The 15,298-nt window shown below is 38.3% G+C and overlaps 1 protein-coding gene across 1 annotated transcript; it reads right to left on the bottom strand.

Annotated features, from left to right (window-relative positions):
- Nucleotides 1-9,960: 9,960 nt before the first annotated feature.
- Nucleotides 9,961-14,381, bottom strand: LOC107773612 (CO(2)-response secreted protease-like). Its single transcript, XM_075249717.1, has 9 exons — nucleotides 14,172-14,381; nucleotides 13,442-13,701; nucleotides 13,213-13,324; nucleotides 12,227-12,746; nucleotides 12,019-12,122; nucleotides 11,636-11,881; nucleotides 11,048-11,162; nucleotides 10,742-10,952; nucleotides 9,961-10,662 (listed from the first exon to the last, which is right to left on the bottom strand). Exons 1-9 carry the CDS (start codon nucleotides 14,351-14,353, stop codon nucleotides 10,106-10,108), a joined length of 2,307 nt encoding a protein of 768 aa, XP_075105818.1. The 5' UTR covers nucleotides 14,354-14,381; the 3' UTR covers nucleotides 9,961-10,105.
- Nucleotides 14,382-15,298: the final 917 nt, after the last annotated feature.

Raw genomic sequence — 15,298 nt, 5'->3', positions numbered from 1 at the left:
GTTTGTGTTGTGGTGTCTTTAACTGCCTTCTGTGATTGCTATTTACCTTCATTTCTCGTGGTTGTATCTGCAACAGAGTTGATAGCCTTGGCTGTATGTTGATCTCACGAATTTGACAAATTCCTCATGGCGATGGAAATTTAATAACTTAATGCAAGGTTGAAGGAACAACATCCATTTCGTTGATCCATGGTCTCCCAAGAATCATGTTGTATGCAATCTCCATATCTACCACCTGGAACTTTGTATCTTTGATGACTCCTTCAGCGAATGTGGTGAGTGTTAACTCTCCTTTCATAAGGACACTAGATTTATCAAATCTAGATAGAGTATGCGCCTTTGGTATCATTTTATCTTCAGCTTGCATCTCACATAATACTCTTAGCAAAATAATGTTCACGGAACTACCTGGATCAATCAAAACTCGTTTCATATTAGTATCATGTACAATTAAAGATATTACCAGTGCGTCGTTATGAGGGGTTAATACGCCATCTGCTTCTGCCTCATTGAATGTAATGTTGTCTTCCTCTAAAACATGCCACACCCGTTTCCCTTGGGTAATTGTTACTTTGGAAATTTTGTTAGCTGCAGTATATGATATACCATTGACGTCTTCACCCCCACTTATAACGTTGACAGTTCTTTTGGGAGAAGGTGGTTTTGGAGGCTCCTGCCTGTTCTTCATGTAAGCTTGCTTGCCTTTCTCACTGAACAACTCAGTAAGATATCCTTGTTTTAATAAATGATCAACTTCACTTTGTAAAAATCTGCAATCTGCTGTTTTATGTCCGTGGTCATTATGAAACTCGCACCAATGGTCAGGGTTGCGCCTGTTTGGATTCGATCTCATTTCCTTTGGCCATCGAACCTTATCTCTCATGCTTCTCAAAACAGCTACGAGCTCGGAGGTGCTGTCGTTGAAGTTGTAACCACCGAATCCGCTTTTAAATTTCTATCATCATCTCGTGACTCATAGTTGTTTCGCTCGTTCCTGAATCTTGATGAAGAACCTGATTCTCTGTTTCTTGATCTGTGATGGTACCTCTGATTATCCTGATTTGACCGTGAGTCCTTTCCCGCAGGTCCCATGTAAGGCTCGTACTTGTTTTTACCGGATCTTTTTTCAGTCTCCGCACATCTCGAACTTACCTTTTCTTCCTTTTGAACTCGTGGAACAGTATCTTCCTCAATCCTCAGCTTCGTGCTATACCTGTTATAAATATAATTCCATATTGTAGCTGGGAATTCTCGAAGGCTTTCCTTGAGTCTCATCGTAGCTTTCGAGCTTTTTTCATTTAAATTACTTGTGAAAGCTATAGCTGCCCAGTTGTCAGGTATACGTGGCAATGTCATTCTTTCACGTTGAAATCTGTCCATGAATTCTCTAAGCAGTTCTGAGTCCCCTTGCTTGATTTTGATAATATCCTCCATTCTTTTCTCTACTTTTTGAGCTCCTGAGTGTTCTTTGATGTAAGAATCTGCAAGCTCAGCAAAAGAATTTATAGAATTTTCGGGTAAAAGAGAATACCATGTTAGCGCTCCTTTGGTGAGCGTTTCACCAAATTTTTTGACTAATACCGATTCAATCTCCTGCTTAGTCAAATCGTTGCCTTTTACGCCCGTTGTGAATGTAGTCACTTGAACTCATGGGTCTGTTGTTCCATCATATTTTGGAATATCATGTATTTTGAACTTTTTTGGAATTGGGAGTGGAACAACACTTGGCTTCCAGGGTTGTTGCGAATATCTATCCATATCTACCCCTTTGATTATGGGCGGCACCCCGGGTATCTGCTCTATGCACTCACTTTGCTCCTTGAGCTGTTTCTGCAAGGTTAGTACTAAATTTTGTAAATCAGAATTAATTACATTACCTAGTTCTCTCTCCTGTGATTCACTGGGAGTTCTACCGCTGCCTGAGTTAACAAGCCCGGAACGAGGGTTTTCCAAAGTATTATTATTTGGAGTAGGTGTGGGTGTTGCAACAGGTAACTGGTTAACAAGTGCCTCAACAACTTGTTGACTTGAGCAACAATTAATTTCTGCAAAGCTTCATCAACAACTTCAGCATTTTCAAATTGAGCATACTCGTTTATTTGAGACCCATAAGGAGTACCCTCACGAGATTGTCGTGGAGTAGGAACTTGAGTGTTAATATTCTGTGGATCTCCCTGATTTTGTTGGTTCTCTTGGTTTTATTGAGTGTTTTCATTGTTGTTCGACATAATTGATGCAACAAGGAAAGTTAAGTGAAAAGAAAATAGGTTATCAGTTTTCCGGTAACGGAATCAATTTGTTTAACCAAAAAATAAAATTTTAGTCAAAGCTAGAATTTAGAAGAACACGGGTTACTGATAATCAAAAAAATGTATAAAAGGAAGTAATTTAGGTAGCAAGAGAGTAATCAAGAGAAAAACAAGTAAACCAAAATTTATTCCAATAGTGTTTCGTGTCCTCACAATTGATCAGATATCTCCCTTTTATAGATATGTTGGAGATATACATTTTGCCCAAATCATAATGAGGCTATTATGAATAATTAAAGACATTGAATGCTATGTTACATAATCATTGCATTCAATACAAATTCTCTAACGTATTCCACATTTAATGCCTATTAAATGCCGTATCTGCACTCTTTTCTACTGTCAGATTCATTCCTTTTGATTCTCGGACATAAATGACTTACATATGTACGGCGCTGAGTTATTTGAATAACTGCCCGTGCCTCCTCCTCTGCCATTTGCTCGTAACTGTTGCAACTCGTGCCTCTTGACTAGTTGTAATTCTTTAACTATTTGACCAGTCTACGTGTCTCGACACGTCACCTTTATATTTAAATACAATTTTTCCCAATACAATGATACTATAATAATCATAGTGAACTTCGTATTGGCAGATCATGAAAAAAGAATTAATTAAATAGAAAAAGTAAGTGTTCTCTGCGTAATCCATACTCCTATTTTGTAAGGTGGAACCTTTTGGTTCTTGTCCTGCTAATCATAATATTAACAACCTCAGCAATTGTATTCTTCAAAATGAATCAAATGTCAGAACTTCCAGTTAATTTCCTCGTTTTGAATCTTCAGAATAGACAATTTTCTGAGCTGTCTATTTTATAGTTTGTTTCTTTTTAATGTTCTTTTTTTGTACTGCACATGAATGATTCAATAATAAGAATGTATCTGTCTTTCTTTCTGAGAGCTTGCGAATCAACACATTATATTTTACTCCTTTCCTGCCTCAGTGGTGCACTTGATATTATATGGACCCAGTCCCAGTCTCAATTGTTTCTCCACTGGAGGCAAGAATATCTATTAAAATATACGTTACCTATTTCAGTACGAGGTGGAACTATATTTAATTGGCCTTGCAATTCCACAATATTTTTATCCCACCTTTAGCATTTCTCTGATTTCAGTAAAAAAAAAAAAAAGAGAGGAAGAATTAACCTAACTAGCTGGCCACTCAACCAGAGGCACAGCCGGAATTTCAACTTCGTGGGTTCAAGATTTTGAGATCACGATTTCAAGTGTTAATGACTGAGTTCTAAATTTAATATTTATGTATATTTCATGAATTCAAAATACCAAATACAACTGATTGAGCAAAATCTACTGGGTTCGGCCGAACCCGTAGGTCGGCTTGTGCCTCCGCCCCTGCACCCAACTACTTAAACTAAACCTAGCCGGCATATGTATAATATATGTATATCCATGTACAATCAATATATAATTTATGTATACTGACTAAGAAAAGTAAATAGCCAATTCGACCGATTATCTGTGTAAAGATTGTGGAAAAAAAAATTGAACCAGAGTTTTCTTCCTCTGGCCATGAAAAATAATGGTGAAGAATTAAATAAATATTAAATATAGAACCCAGTCATTAACACCTATGTTGCTCGGACTCGGGTGCTGGCATCCGATACGGGCGCGGATCCTAGCGTCAGATTCAGCAAAATCTAAATTTTAAGATTCGGGGGTGCTGATCCAGGTATGGATACGGGTGCGAGGAATACGGTTCAAAATAATCAAAATTATAAAAAATAGAGAGAAAAGAAAGCCATTCAAGGCCTTCCACCAACTCTCCATCTATATCGCTATTGTCTACCAGAAGTCCGAACTCAGAACACGACCCTTTGAATTCTTGATTTTTCTAAAACACAAAGTAGAAAATATGAGACAAAAGTACTACAAATTGAAGGTATGCCATTTCCTATGTCTTAAAACTGTTTTATTTTTAATTTTGAGAAATCAAAATCTCAATTTCCCCCAAATTTGTCGATGGACTCAGATCAAAGTATCCGAAGTTAGTTGACTAAATCCGGGACGTATCCCGTGATAGGACCAAACCTATTGTTGTATGTGAAAGTAGACAAAACAAAAGAAAGAAAAATAAAAAAGAGATGAAAATATGATGTAAGCGCTTACATCGACATTCTTGTGATGTAAGCGCTTACCTCAGCATTCTTATGATGTAAGCGCTTACATCGACATTCTTATGCTGTTAGCGCTTACCTCGGCAGGGCATTCAAATACTTATAAATAGGGGTCTACATTTTCATTTGTAGATCATCCCAAAACTTCTTCTTTCTCTCTTCAATTAATAAAGAGCTATTCTTTGTGTGGTTGTGGAGTAGGCAAAAATTGCTGAATCACGTAAATCTTGTCTTGTCTTGTCTTGTGCAATTTATTGCTTTTCTCTCTTAAATATCCTTTTCCTTCTATTATCTTGACACGATTCCTCAACAACTGGTATCAGAGCACAGACAGTGTAATCTTGGTAGAAAAGTACAGTATTGGTGCAGATACTATTCATAAGAATAGTGTGACACTATTGATCATCGTTACTATTCACAAGCACTATTCACATAAATTATTTTTGTGAAAAATGGCATCGGAAGAAGGGAAGGTTAAGATTGACAAATTCAATGGCAAAGATTTTGGATTCTGGAAAATGCAAATAGAGGACTATTTGTATCAGAAAAAATTACACTTACCTCTGACCGAAGTGAAATCGGAGACTATGTCCAAAGCGGATTGGGATTTATTAGATTGTCAAGCTCTTGGTGTGATTCGTTTGACGCTAACACGAAATGTGGTATTTAACATCATTAACGAGAAGACCACTACATGCCTGATGAAGGCGTTATCAAATATGTATAAGAAGCCATCTGCTTCAAATAAAGTCTATTTGATGCGTCGATTGTTCAACTTAAAAATGACAATGAGTTTAATACAATATTAACTCAGTTGAGTTCTGTTAATATAACAATTGATGACGAAATCAGGGCGTTGATTCTACTATCATCTCTACCGGAGAGTTGGTCTGCAACAGTAACTGCAGTTAGCAGTTCATCAGGAAGTACCAAACTCAAATTGAATGATATTAGAGACTTGGTTCTAAGCGAAGATATTCGCCGAAGAGAATCAAGTGATTCCCCAGGATCTGCTTTTAGTACCGAAAGCAGGGGAGAATCAACCAAAGAGGACAGATTTATGGTCGTGGCAGATCAAAGTCAAGGAGAAGAGGACAATCCAAAAATCGCAAGGACATTACTTGTTGGAATTGCGATAAAAAGGGTCACTACAGTAGTCAATGTAGAGAACCAAAGAAGAAGAAGGAAGAAAATTCAGCAAATGTAATTGCTGAACAAGTCGGTGATGCACTAATTTGTTGTGCAGACAGTCCAGTCGAATCTTGGATTCTGGACTCAGGTGCATCCTTTCAATCTACATCATGCAAAGAATTATTGCATAATTATATTGCTGGAAAATTTGGGAAAGTTTATCTAGCAGAAGGCGAACCTCTCGACATTGCCGGAAAAGGTGAAGTTCATATAAAGACTTCACAAGGCACGCTATAGAAATTGCAAAATGTACGACATGTTCCTGGCCACAAGAAAAATCTGATAACTATGGGTCAGATTGACGATGAAGGATATACAACAACATTCGGCAACGGATCGTGGAAGACAACCAAAGGGAATTTGGTTGTGGCACGAGGCTTCAAAAGGGGAACACTGTATGCAACTGCAATAGAAAGAGATACTATAGCAACAATTGATCATGGTCGTGATACAACATTGTGGCACCGGAGGCTCGGGCATATGAGTGAGAAGGGAATGAAGCTTTTGGCATCCAAAAAGAAGTTGTCAAACCTAAAACATGTTGAATTAGGTTTGTGCGAAGATTGCATTTACGGGAAACAAAAGAGAGTTAGTTTCTCAAAGGTGGGAAGGACGCCAAAGAAAGAGAAGCTGGAACTAGTGCATACAGATGTGTGGGGACCAGCTCCTGTAACCTCTCTAGGAGGCTCACGCTATTATGTCACCTTCATTGATGATTCCACAAGAAAGGTATGAGTTTATTTTCTGAAAAATAAATCTGATGTATTTGTTACCTTTAAAAGATGGAAAGCTGAAGTTGAAAATCAGACAAGTCTAAAGTTAAAATGTCTGAAGTCTGACAATGGAGGAGAGTATGATAGCCAAGAGTTCAAAGCATTTTGCTCGGAGAATGGGATCAGAATGATCAAGACAGTTCCTGGAACACCGGAACAAAATGGTGTTGCTGAGAGGATGAACAGAACCCTGAATGAACGAGCCAGAAGTATGAGAATACATTCTGGATTGCCGAAGTATTTTTGGGCTGAGGCTGTTAACACGACAGCTTACCTCATAAATAAGGGACCCTCTGTACCGCTGAATTTTGAAATTCCTGAGGAGGTATGGACAGGAAAGAAGGTAACTCTCTCACATTTGAAAAGTTTTGGTTGTGTTGCTTATGTACATGTAAACTCTAATGATAGAGATAAGCTTGATCCTAAAGCAAAGAAATGTTTCTTTATTGGCTATGGTGATGATAATTTTGGTTATCGGTTTTGGGATGATCAGAATAGAAAGATCCTAAGACACAGGAATGTCACATTTAATGAAAATGTGATGTACAAGGACAAGCTCGAAGTAGAACCAACCAACACCATCAAACAGACAATGTCTGAAATAGTTGAGTTAGAAGAAATCTCAGAAAATGAAGTAGCTAGAGGGATTACAACTGATTCTGAAATTGAAGATGAAGAACCAGAAGCCGAATTTGAAGAAGAACTAGAAGCCGAACCTGAAGCAGAACCAGAGATAGAATCAAATCCAGAACCAAATCTGGAATCAGGACCTGAATCAAATTCGGATTCTGTTACTCATGAACCTACATTGAGGAGATCTAAAAGAGTCACGAATGCTCCAGATAGGTTAAAACTCTCTCTCTTCACTATTTACTTCTTACTGATGCTGGAGAACCAGAGCATTTTGTTGAAGCAATGCAGGTGATAGACTCTGATAAGTGGAAGCTAGCCATGAAAGAAGAGATGAATTCTCTTCAAAAGAATAAAACATGGATACTTACGGAGTTACCAAAAGGAAAGAAGGCATTGCAGAACAAGTGGGTGTACAGAGTCAAGGAAGAGCATGATGGTAAGAAGAGATACAAAGCACGATTAGTAGTAAAAGGCTTTCAGCAGAAGGAAGGAATTGACTACACCGAGATCTTCTCTCCTGTAGTCAAATTAACTACTATCAGGTTGGTGCTAAGTATCGTAGCTGCAGAAAATTTGCATTTGGAGCAGCTAGATGTTAAAACTGCTTTCTTGCATGGTGACCTTGAAGAAGACATCTACATGAAGCAACCTGAAGGTTTTCAAGTTTCTGGTAAAGAAAACCTTGTGTGTAAGTTGAAGAAGAGTTTGTATGGTTTGAAACAAGCTCCCCGACAATGGTACAAGAAATTTGATGGATTCATGCATAAAAATGGTTTCACACGATGTGAGATGGACCATTGCTGTTATATCAAAAATCTTGATGAATCCTATATCATTTTATTGTTGTACGTTGATGATATGCTAATTGCAGGATCTAGCATAAATGAGATCAACTTGGTTAAGCAACAACTGGCGGAGGAGTTTGAAATGAAAGACTTAGGACCAGCTAAGAAAATGCTTGGGATGAGGATTAGTAGAAACAGGTCGGAAGGAACCTTAAAATTGTCTCAAGAAAAGTACATACAGAAGGTACTAAGCAAGTTCAGTCTTCATGATGTAAAAACCAGAAGCACTCCACTTGGAAGCCATCTAAATCTGTCAAAGGACCAATCACCTAAGACAGATGAAGAAAGGAAGTACATGTCCAAAGTTCCGTATGCTTCAGCAGTAGGAAGTTTGATGTATGCTATGGTTTGCACTAGACTTGACATAGCCCATGCAGTTGGAGTTGTCAGTAGATACATGTCAGATCCAGGAAAGGAGCATTGGGAAGGTGTAAAATGGATATTGCGATATCTCAAAGGCACCTCAGGTATGACACTTTGTTTTAAAAAGAGCAATATTATCTTACAAGGTTTTGCTTATGCAAATTTAGGTGGCGATCTGGATAGTCGAAAAAGTACCACGGGCTACGTGTTCACCTTGGGTGGTACTGCTGTTATTTGGATGTCCAAACTTTAGAAAAGTGTTGCTCTATCTACCACTGAAGCAGAGTACATGGCAATCTCAGAAGCTGGAAAAGAGATGATTTGGCTAAAAAAATTTCTTAAAGAGCTAGGTAAAGAGCAGGACAATTGTGAGCTTTTCAGCGATAGCCAGAGTGCAATTCATCTTGCCAAGAATCCAGTGTTTCATGCAAGATCAAAGCATATCCAGTTGAGGTATCATCATATCCGAGAGTTGATAAATGAATGAACTCTTTCCCTACAGAAGATACCAGGATCAAAGAACCCGTCATACATGTTGATCAAAGTTGTCGGTGTTGACAAACTGAGGCTGTGCACTGCCTCAGTTAGCCTTCAAGACTGATAGAGTGAAGGCGCCACCAGAGAATAGCAAATCTTTCTTTATTTTCTTTCTTGATGTAACATAGGTTTGAGGGGGAGATTGATAGGACCAAACCTATTGTTGTATGTGAAAGTAGACAAAACAAAAGAAAGAAAAATCAAAAAGAGATGAAAATATGATGTAAGCGCTTACATCGACATTCTTGTGATGTAAGCGCTTACCTCAGCATTCTTATGATGTAAGCGCTTACATCGGCATTCTTATGATGTAAGCGCTTACCTCGGCAGGGCATTCAAATGCTTATAAATAGGGGTCTACATTTTCATTTGTAGATCATCCCAAAACTTCTTCTTTCTCTCTTCAATTAATAAAGAGCTATTCTTTGTGTGGCCGTGGAGTAGGCAAAAATTGCCGAACCACGTAAATCTTGTCTTGTCTTGTCTTGTGCAATTTATTGCTTTTCTCTCTTAAATATCCTTTTCCTTCTATTATCTTGACACGCTTCCTCAACATCCCGCACCCGCTCTCGTCCCGTGTCAAGACGGGTGCGGCACCAAAAACGAAGAGTCCGCACAACTTAAATTAACACTTGAAGTTGTAGTCCCAATGTCAAGGATCTTTACTGTTGTTATATGCATACTTACTCAAGAGGCCTAAAGGGCAGCCCGATGCACTAAGCTCCCGCAATAGGCGGGGTTCAGGGAAGGGCCGGACCACAAGGGTCTATCGTACACAGCCTTACTGTGCATCTTCACTGTTGTTATATGCATACTTACTCAAGAGGCCTAAAAGGCAGCCCAGTGCACTAAGTTTCGGCTATAAGCGGGGTTCAGGGAAGAGCCGGATCACAAGGGTGTATCGTAAGCAGTCTTACCCTATATTTTTGCAAGAAGTTATTTTCACGGCTCAAACCCGTGACCTCAAGAGGCCTAATTGTCAATAATATCAAGCAATCTGGTTCCAAACATGGACAAAAGAGAACTTCAACCATAAGAGTGACTTCATCGCTGATGTAGAGGATGAGCTTCGTGGGGTAGAAACAGTAATAAAGGTAACATTTATGCACTCACCGCAAATTAACTTCTAGTGGAATTGACTGACGCACATTGTGATATTCAAAATTGGATATAGTTTCTGTCACAACAATATTTTATTGATGATTACTCTTGTCGTTACAATGATAGGTTGATAACATGATTGTGCTCATGGATTTGTAACATTGCATACAAACTCTCTAGATTACTTATAGGTCTGAAAATGTTCCCATTGATTTGTGTTAGTTGCTACTTACAACAAATGGACTCCGGACTTTGTACTTACCATTTGTCCAAGTAATTGAGCCAAACAGATCCTCCTTTGAGGGAGATGAAGCTTTGAAAGACACTTCATAGCTTAATTTCTTGCTTTTATAATTAAATTCCAATTTACTTGGAATCACTTGGACTTCCAATCCTTTTGGTGCCTCAATGATTGCAGTATATACTGATGCTTCTTCACCAGTATTTGTAACTGTTCTAGTAACTTTCTTCGGCTCGTTTTCTTTGAGACTAGAAATAGCTATTGATGGATAATTCATATTAGAAACCAATTCAGAGGTTGGGTTTTTTGGGCATGAAAAGTCCTTAGGAACTGTACTTGAGATCAGCTTTATCTGTGATATGTTAAAGCCAGCAGAACATAGGAACTGCAAGTAGTCGGCGACATCTGTCTCGTAGACTAGACCTGGTTTTAATGGACCTGAAGTGCTTGCTTCTCCTGCACCTATGTCATATGGTGTTGCTTTGGATCCTGAGACTGTAGTGATTGGAGCCTTCAAATTGTTTATCTGAATAGCTGTTGAAAATTTGGAGTAAGCAACGGTATCACTAAAACAAAAAAATAGTTACTAGTTTACTTTTATTAGGTTCTTTACCTGTGGTCATAATAGCTGATTTGACAGCTGAAGGACTCCAGGCAGGGTTAACTGCTTTGACAGTTGCAGCAATACCGGATACGTGAGGGCAGGACATGGAAGTGCCTGAGAGTAGGTTGAAAATTGGTGGTTTTTGGCCGGGGAGAGCCTCACTCGTGTCATTTCCAGGCCAAGCAGCAAGAATGGCAACCCCTGGTGCTGTAATATCCGGCTTCAAGAACAAATGAAAATCCATTTAGCCCATGTTTTACTGCGCCCAGCAAACTTCTGTTAAGAATACAATCAAAGATGAAATGTTGGCCTTACTTTGAGGAGGTTAGGGGTGTTGTACGCAGGGCCTCTTGATGAGAAGTAAGCGACAACTGGAGCTGGTTTGTACTTTGTTATGGAAACAGTTGGTAAAATTGATGCAATGGGATTCCTTCAGAATTTTGAAGAATTGTTAACTGTTGTGCACTTAGGAACTATATCAAACCAATCAATTATATCAAATCCCAAATTTCTTGGAGTATAGTATAAGGATCTTTTATAGGGTCCATTTCATTCCAATACCAAATAATTAAGTCTTTTAAAGTAAAAGTACTCTAAAAAACTAGGAGTCCTACGACGAATTTGCTTGGAAGGTTCAATGGCAACGAGAAGGGGACTCTTAGCTCGTTGTCAGATAGAGTCAAAATCTACCCTGAGGTCCCAAATTAGACCAATGGAATTCTGTCTGTCCGATAAATCTCACAATTGTCCTCAAATTAACACTAATTGTTATACTGTCATACAAGTCTTAATCCAGATTAAAAAGACTCTTGACAAATATATGCAGCAAGTAGAAAATAACAATTAAGCCTTAATCTCCACAATTTGAAATATAGCCTACTACTGGAAACTAACAGTGATTACCTAGTCGAGTTAATGTAGGCAAGGATCTCAGTACCATCCTTTTTAGAGACTACACCTGCTGGGAAGGAATTGAATTTGGGTGCCACAGTTCTTTCATCATCATCTATTAGTATAAATCCAACTCCACCTCGACTCTTCACTTCGTCTAGCTTGTCACTGGGAAAATATTCGCCATCATCAAGATTTTCACAAAGAACAATCTTCCCCTTGACTTTGTTTTCATCTAATGAACCAGGAACACAACTCCTGAAACACCACCATTAACCATTTCATTTTTTGGGGTTAATTTCATATAATATCACTCACTTTTACTTTATTGCATCAGCCACTGAACTATTTTTTGTAACTAAAAAGTCACTCAACGTTCTTGATCTTCCATTTACCTTGCATCCGCCTCAGAAACATTATTGTTTGATTTGGTTGAATTGCCATGAATCAAAGGGTAGACTGACGATTTTGTCATGTTACCAAAGTTTATACCTCCACCCTGAAACTCAACGAGGATACCAAGTATATGAATAGATAAACATGAAAGGCAAAGCTGAGGATTGATGTTTAGTATTGTACAGAAGAAAGTTTGTTAGTCTTTACCTTAATAAGCTTGTTTCCACCCAAGACAATATCTGTCTCGAAGTCACGATCAATGGTGGTGGCTGCAACCGTTAGAATCCAAGGAGCTGTATTGACAACAGTTTTTGGGCCAGGGCCACTATTTCCAGCAGAGCAAACAACAACAATGCCCTTTTCTACGGCATGAAATGCTCCTATGGCAATAGGATTGCTCGGAAAATCAGGTTCAAGTCCGGGTGATGAACCAAGTGATAGTGATAAAACATCAACCCCATCTGCAATTGCGTCATCGAATGCTTTCATGATAGCTGATCCACGGCATCCAAAAGTAGTACAGACACGATACATGGCAATCCTTGAACCAGGAGATCCACCCGTGGCAGTTCCTGCAGCTAGGCCATAGTAGGATGCACCTGCAACAGGACTCCCAGCTGCAGTAGACGCAACATGAGTACCATGTCCGTTCTCGTCCCTGGCTGATCCAGCGATTTTTATTCCACTGTCATCAGACTCCTCATAAAATCTTGCACCAACTATCTTCCTGATCATAGAAAGTTACAATCATCATAAAAGCTCAAAAACTATAAGCTTCTAATCATCAATGGCGGAGCCACCTTAGGTTAAGAGGTGTCAATTGACACCCCTTCCCTGGGAAAATTACACTAAAGATAGTTGATTATTAAAACCCCTTAACTTATTCGTATATTTACTTCTTTATATTTTGACACCCTTAAAGAAATTCATTGATCCGCTACTACTAATCATATATCCTTGTTATAGGTACAATTCTTCTTTTCTCAATCAACTATACGTAAAATCACCCAAGTTAGTTGGATCCGCCTATGAACTCTTTGTATCTATTCCCTTAACCTATCACAACCATCTTCTTTTACAATATTTTGAGCCAACTATATAAATATATACTATGTGAAACTCATACAGGTGGAGTTTTGTTGTAAGCATGAAACCTACGAAAGAAAGTGCAAAAATGAGGAGGAGAAAATTACTTGTTGCATTTTGAAGAGCCAAAATCTTGACCATCCATGCAAGTTCCATTCCACCGGGCTGGAATTGGACCCATATCCTTGTCATTGAAACTCTCAGATTCTGGCCATATACCTGAATATAATTTCAATGATCTTATGATCCTTGTCTTAATTATAAACAAAGAAAAGTGCTGCAATAAATTTGCAGTATTATATTATGATGTAATAAGATTTTTCTGAAATATCCTACCCGTATCCAATATGCCAATTATGGTATCAGCTCCAATTAATGATGAATCAGAACCAGAGCTTGGACTTGAATTGATTTTTTCATCAGTTTGATACTTCAAGAAATCCCATGAATGTGTAGTGTGGAGTTGCAGTACTGGATCAGGAAATACAGAGATAACTCCAGGTCTTTGAGCCATGGATTTAGCTTCAGCTTCTGATAAACGTGCCGCGAATCCTGAGAAACCATTGTTGTAGCTGTGTACCACTGCATTCTTGTTCCTAACATAAACCAGACATTGATATTATTACTTAGTGACGTGAAGAAAAACGAAAATTTCAAGAAACCAGTTTAACACCAATTAAATTCTATATATAACCTATTCACACATTCACGGTAAAAATTACTACCCTAAAGACTTGGGAAGTAATAAAAAATAGAGTTTAAATTATATATATAATTTAAGATTACCGTCAGTGTTAGAATGTTTTATACCATCATGTCACCTTTCAAGTAGCCTATCTTATTTTAAAGATTACGAATCCCACATTTTAAGGACGCTAACCTATATATGTATATCCTTTGAATGACGTGATAGTGTTTAACAAATCCTTACGCGACAAATGTATATGAGTAATTTAAAAACACAAAAATATCTAATATAACAAAAGTATCCTGTGTATCTAATGGTTTTTAATATGCATGTCAATTCCTAAAAGGCATGCAAAATAGATATGTTAAAAACTCTTACCTTCTGATCAAGGAGCTGATAAGCTGCGCTTGATCATGTCTGGTACCACCGTTAGAAGAAGCCGCAGCACCCATATAAACAATATAAATGCCATTGTTTTGTGCTTGAGAAGCTGAGTCGGCTTCTCTTATGAAAGCGACAATGAAAAGAGAAAAGCAGAAGAACAAAGAAAGGCCTTTCATTTTGCTGCTGACAAATGTTGATGAAAATTAAGTTCGTTTTATAGTGTCGTAAAGGCTTGATCCCACTAGCCCAGTTCTATAAACTGGATAGACAATATGTACTATGAAATCATAAAAATGAATTGTAAGTAATGGTAATCTTTGTTGGTGCATTCATGCGTGTATCCACTGTAAAAGCGCCCGTCAATCAGCTATGTTATATTCTCTCAAAGTGCGTTTATTGCTTATCCAAATTAGCACGCCAACTGAGACAGTGGATTAGTAGTGATAATGGTGGTAGGCAGGCAGATCGTGGTGGTGGTGATTGGATACTGGAATTAGCATGTAAGTTAATTTATAGTCGAAAGGTACCTAAGTATATTGGCCTAAGTACTTGACCAAACTTCTTTTAGGTGTACAATGGGAAGTATTAGACAAAATGTTAATATCTTTGATACGCTACATGTCTATGCAAGTGATGCCACAACTAAAAAACAGTGCAATTCCGTCCACTATTTCCGACCGAAATCGGTCGGAAATTGATGATTTCTGACCAAATTCCGACCGATTTTAATTGGACAGAAAAATGATGGTCGCAAATGTGTACCGACCGAAATCGGTCGGAAATTTTCGACCGAAGTCGGTCGAAAACTTCAAAGCGTTGACTAATTGTCAAACTTTAATTTTCGACCGATTTCGGTCGGAAAGCCTTGGACAAAATCACCTGATTTTTAGTAGTGTGCTGCAAGATGCCGTGCGCATGGACTAAGTACATGTCAAATGTTGGATGTCCTCCTCATTAATAAGCTTGATAGGTAAGTTAATTAATACGTCTTGGTCTCATTCTCCTCCTACAACTGGGATTGTTACCTAAGGCTGAGGAGATTTGAGGGGACATAACCATATATTTATAGGCGTTCGATGGAAAATATGTATGAACAACGAAAGCAAATAGCCAGAATCACT

Source organism: Nicotiana tabacum, chromosome 1 (genome assembly GCF_000715075.1).
Source record: "Nicotiana tabacum cultivar K326 chromosome 1, ASM71507v2, whole genome shotgun sequence".
Taxonomy (NCBI): Eukaryota; Viridiplantae; Streptophyta; class Magnoliopsida; order Solanales; family Solanaceae; genus Nicotiana; species Nicotiana tabacum.
Note: the sequence above shows the minus strand (reverse complement) of the source record. Positions and strands in the feature narration are given on the sequence as shown.

What these genes read in the sequence shown, in the direction of transcription:
- LOC107773612 (XM_075249717.1), bottom strand. Translation starts at nt 14,353, where the DNA reads ATGAAAGGCCTTTCTTTGTTCTTCTGCTTTTCTCTTTTCATTGTCGCT. An exon ending in GCCTACATTAACTCGACTAG is followed by an intron (nt 11,163 to 11,635) that starts GTAATCACTGTT and finishes AAAATTCTGAAG; the next exon opens with GAATCCCATTGCATCAATTT. An exon ending in ACACCCCTAACCTCCTCAAA is followed by an intron (nt 10,953 to 11,047) that starts GTAAGGCCAACA and finishes TTGTTCTTGAAG; the next exon opens with CCGGATATTACAGCACCAGG.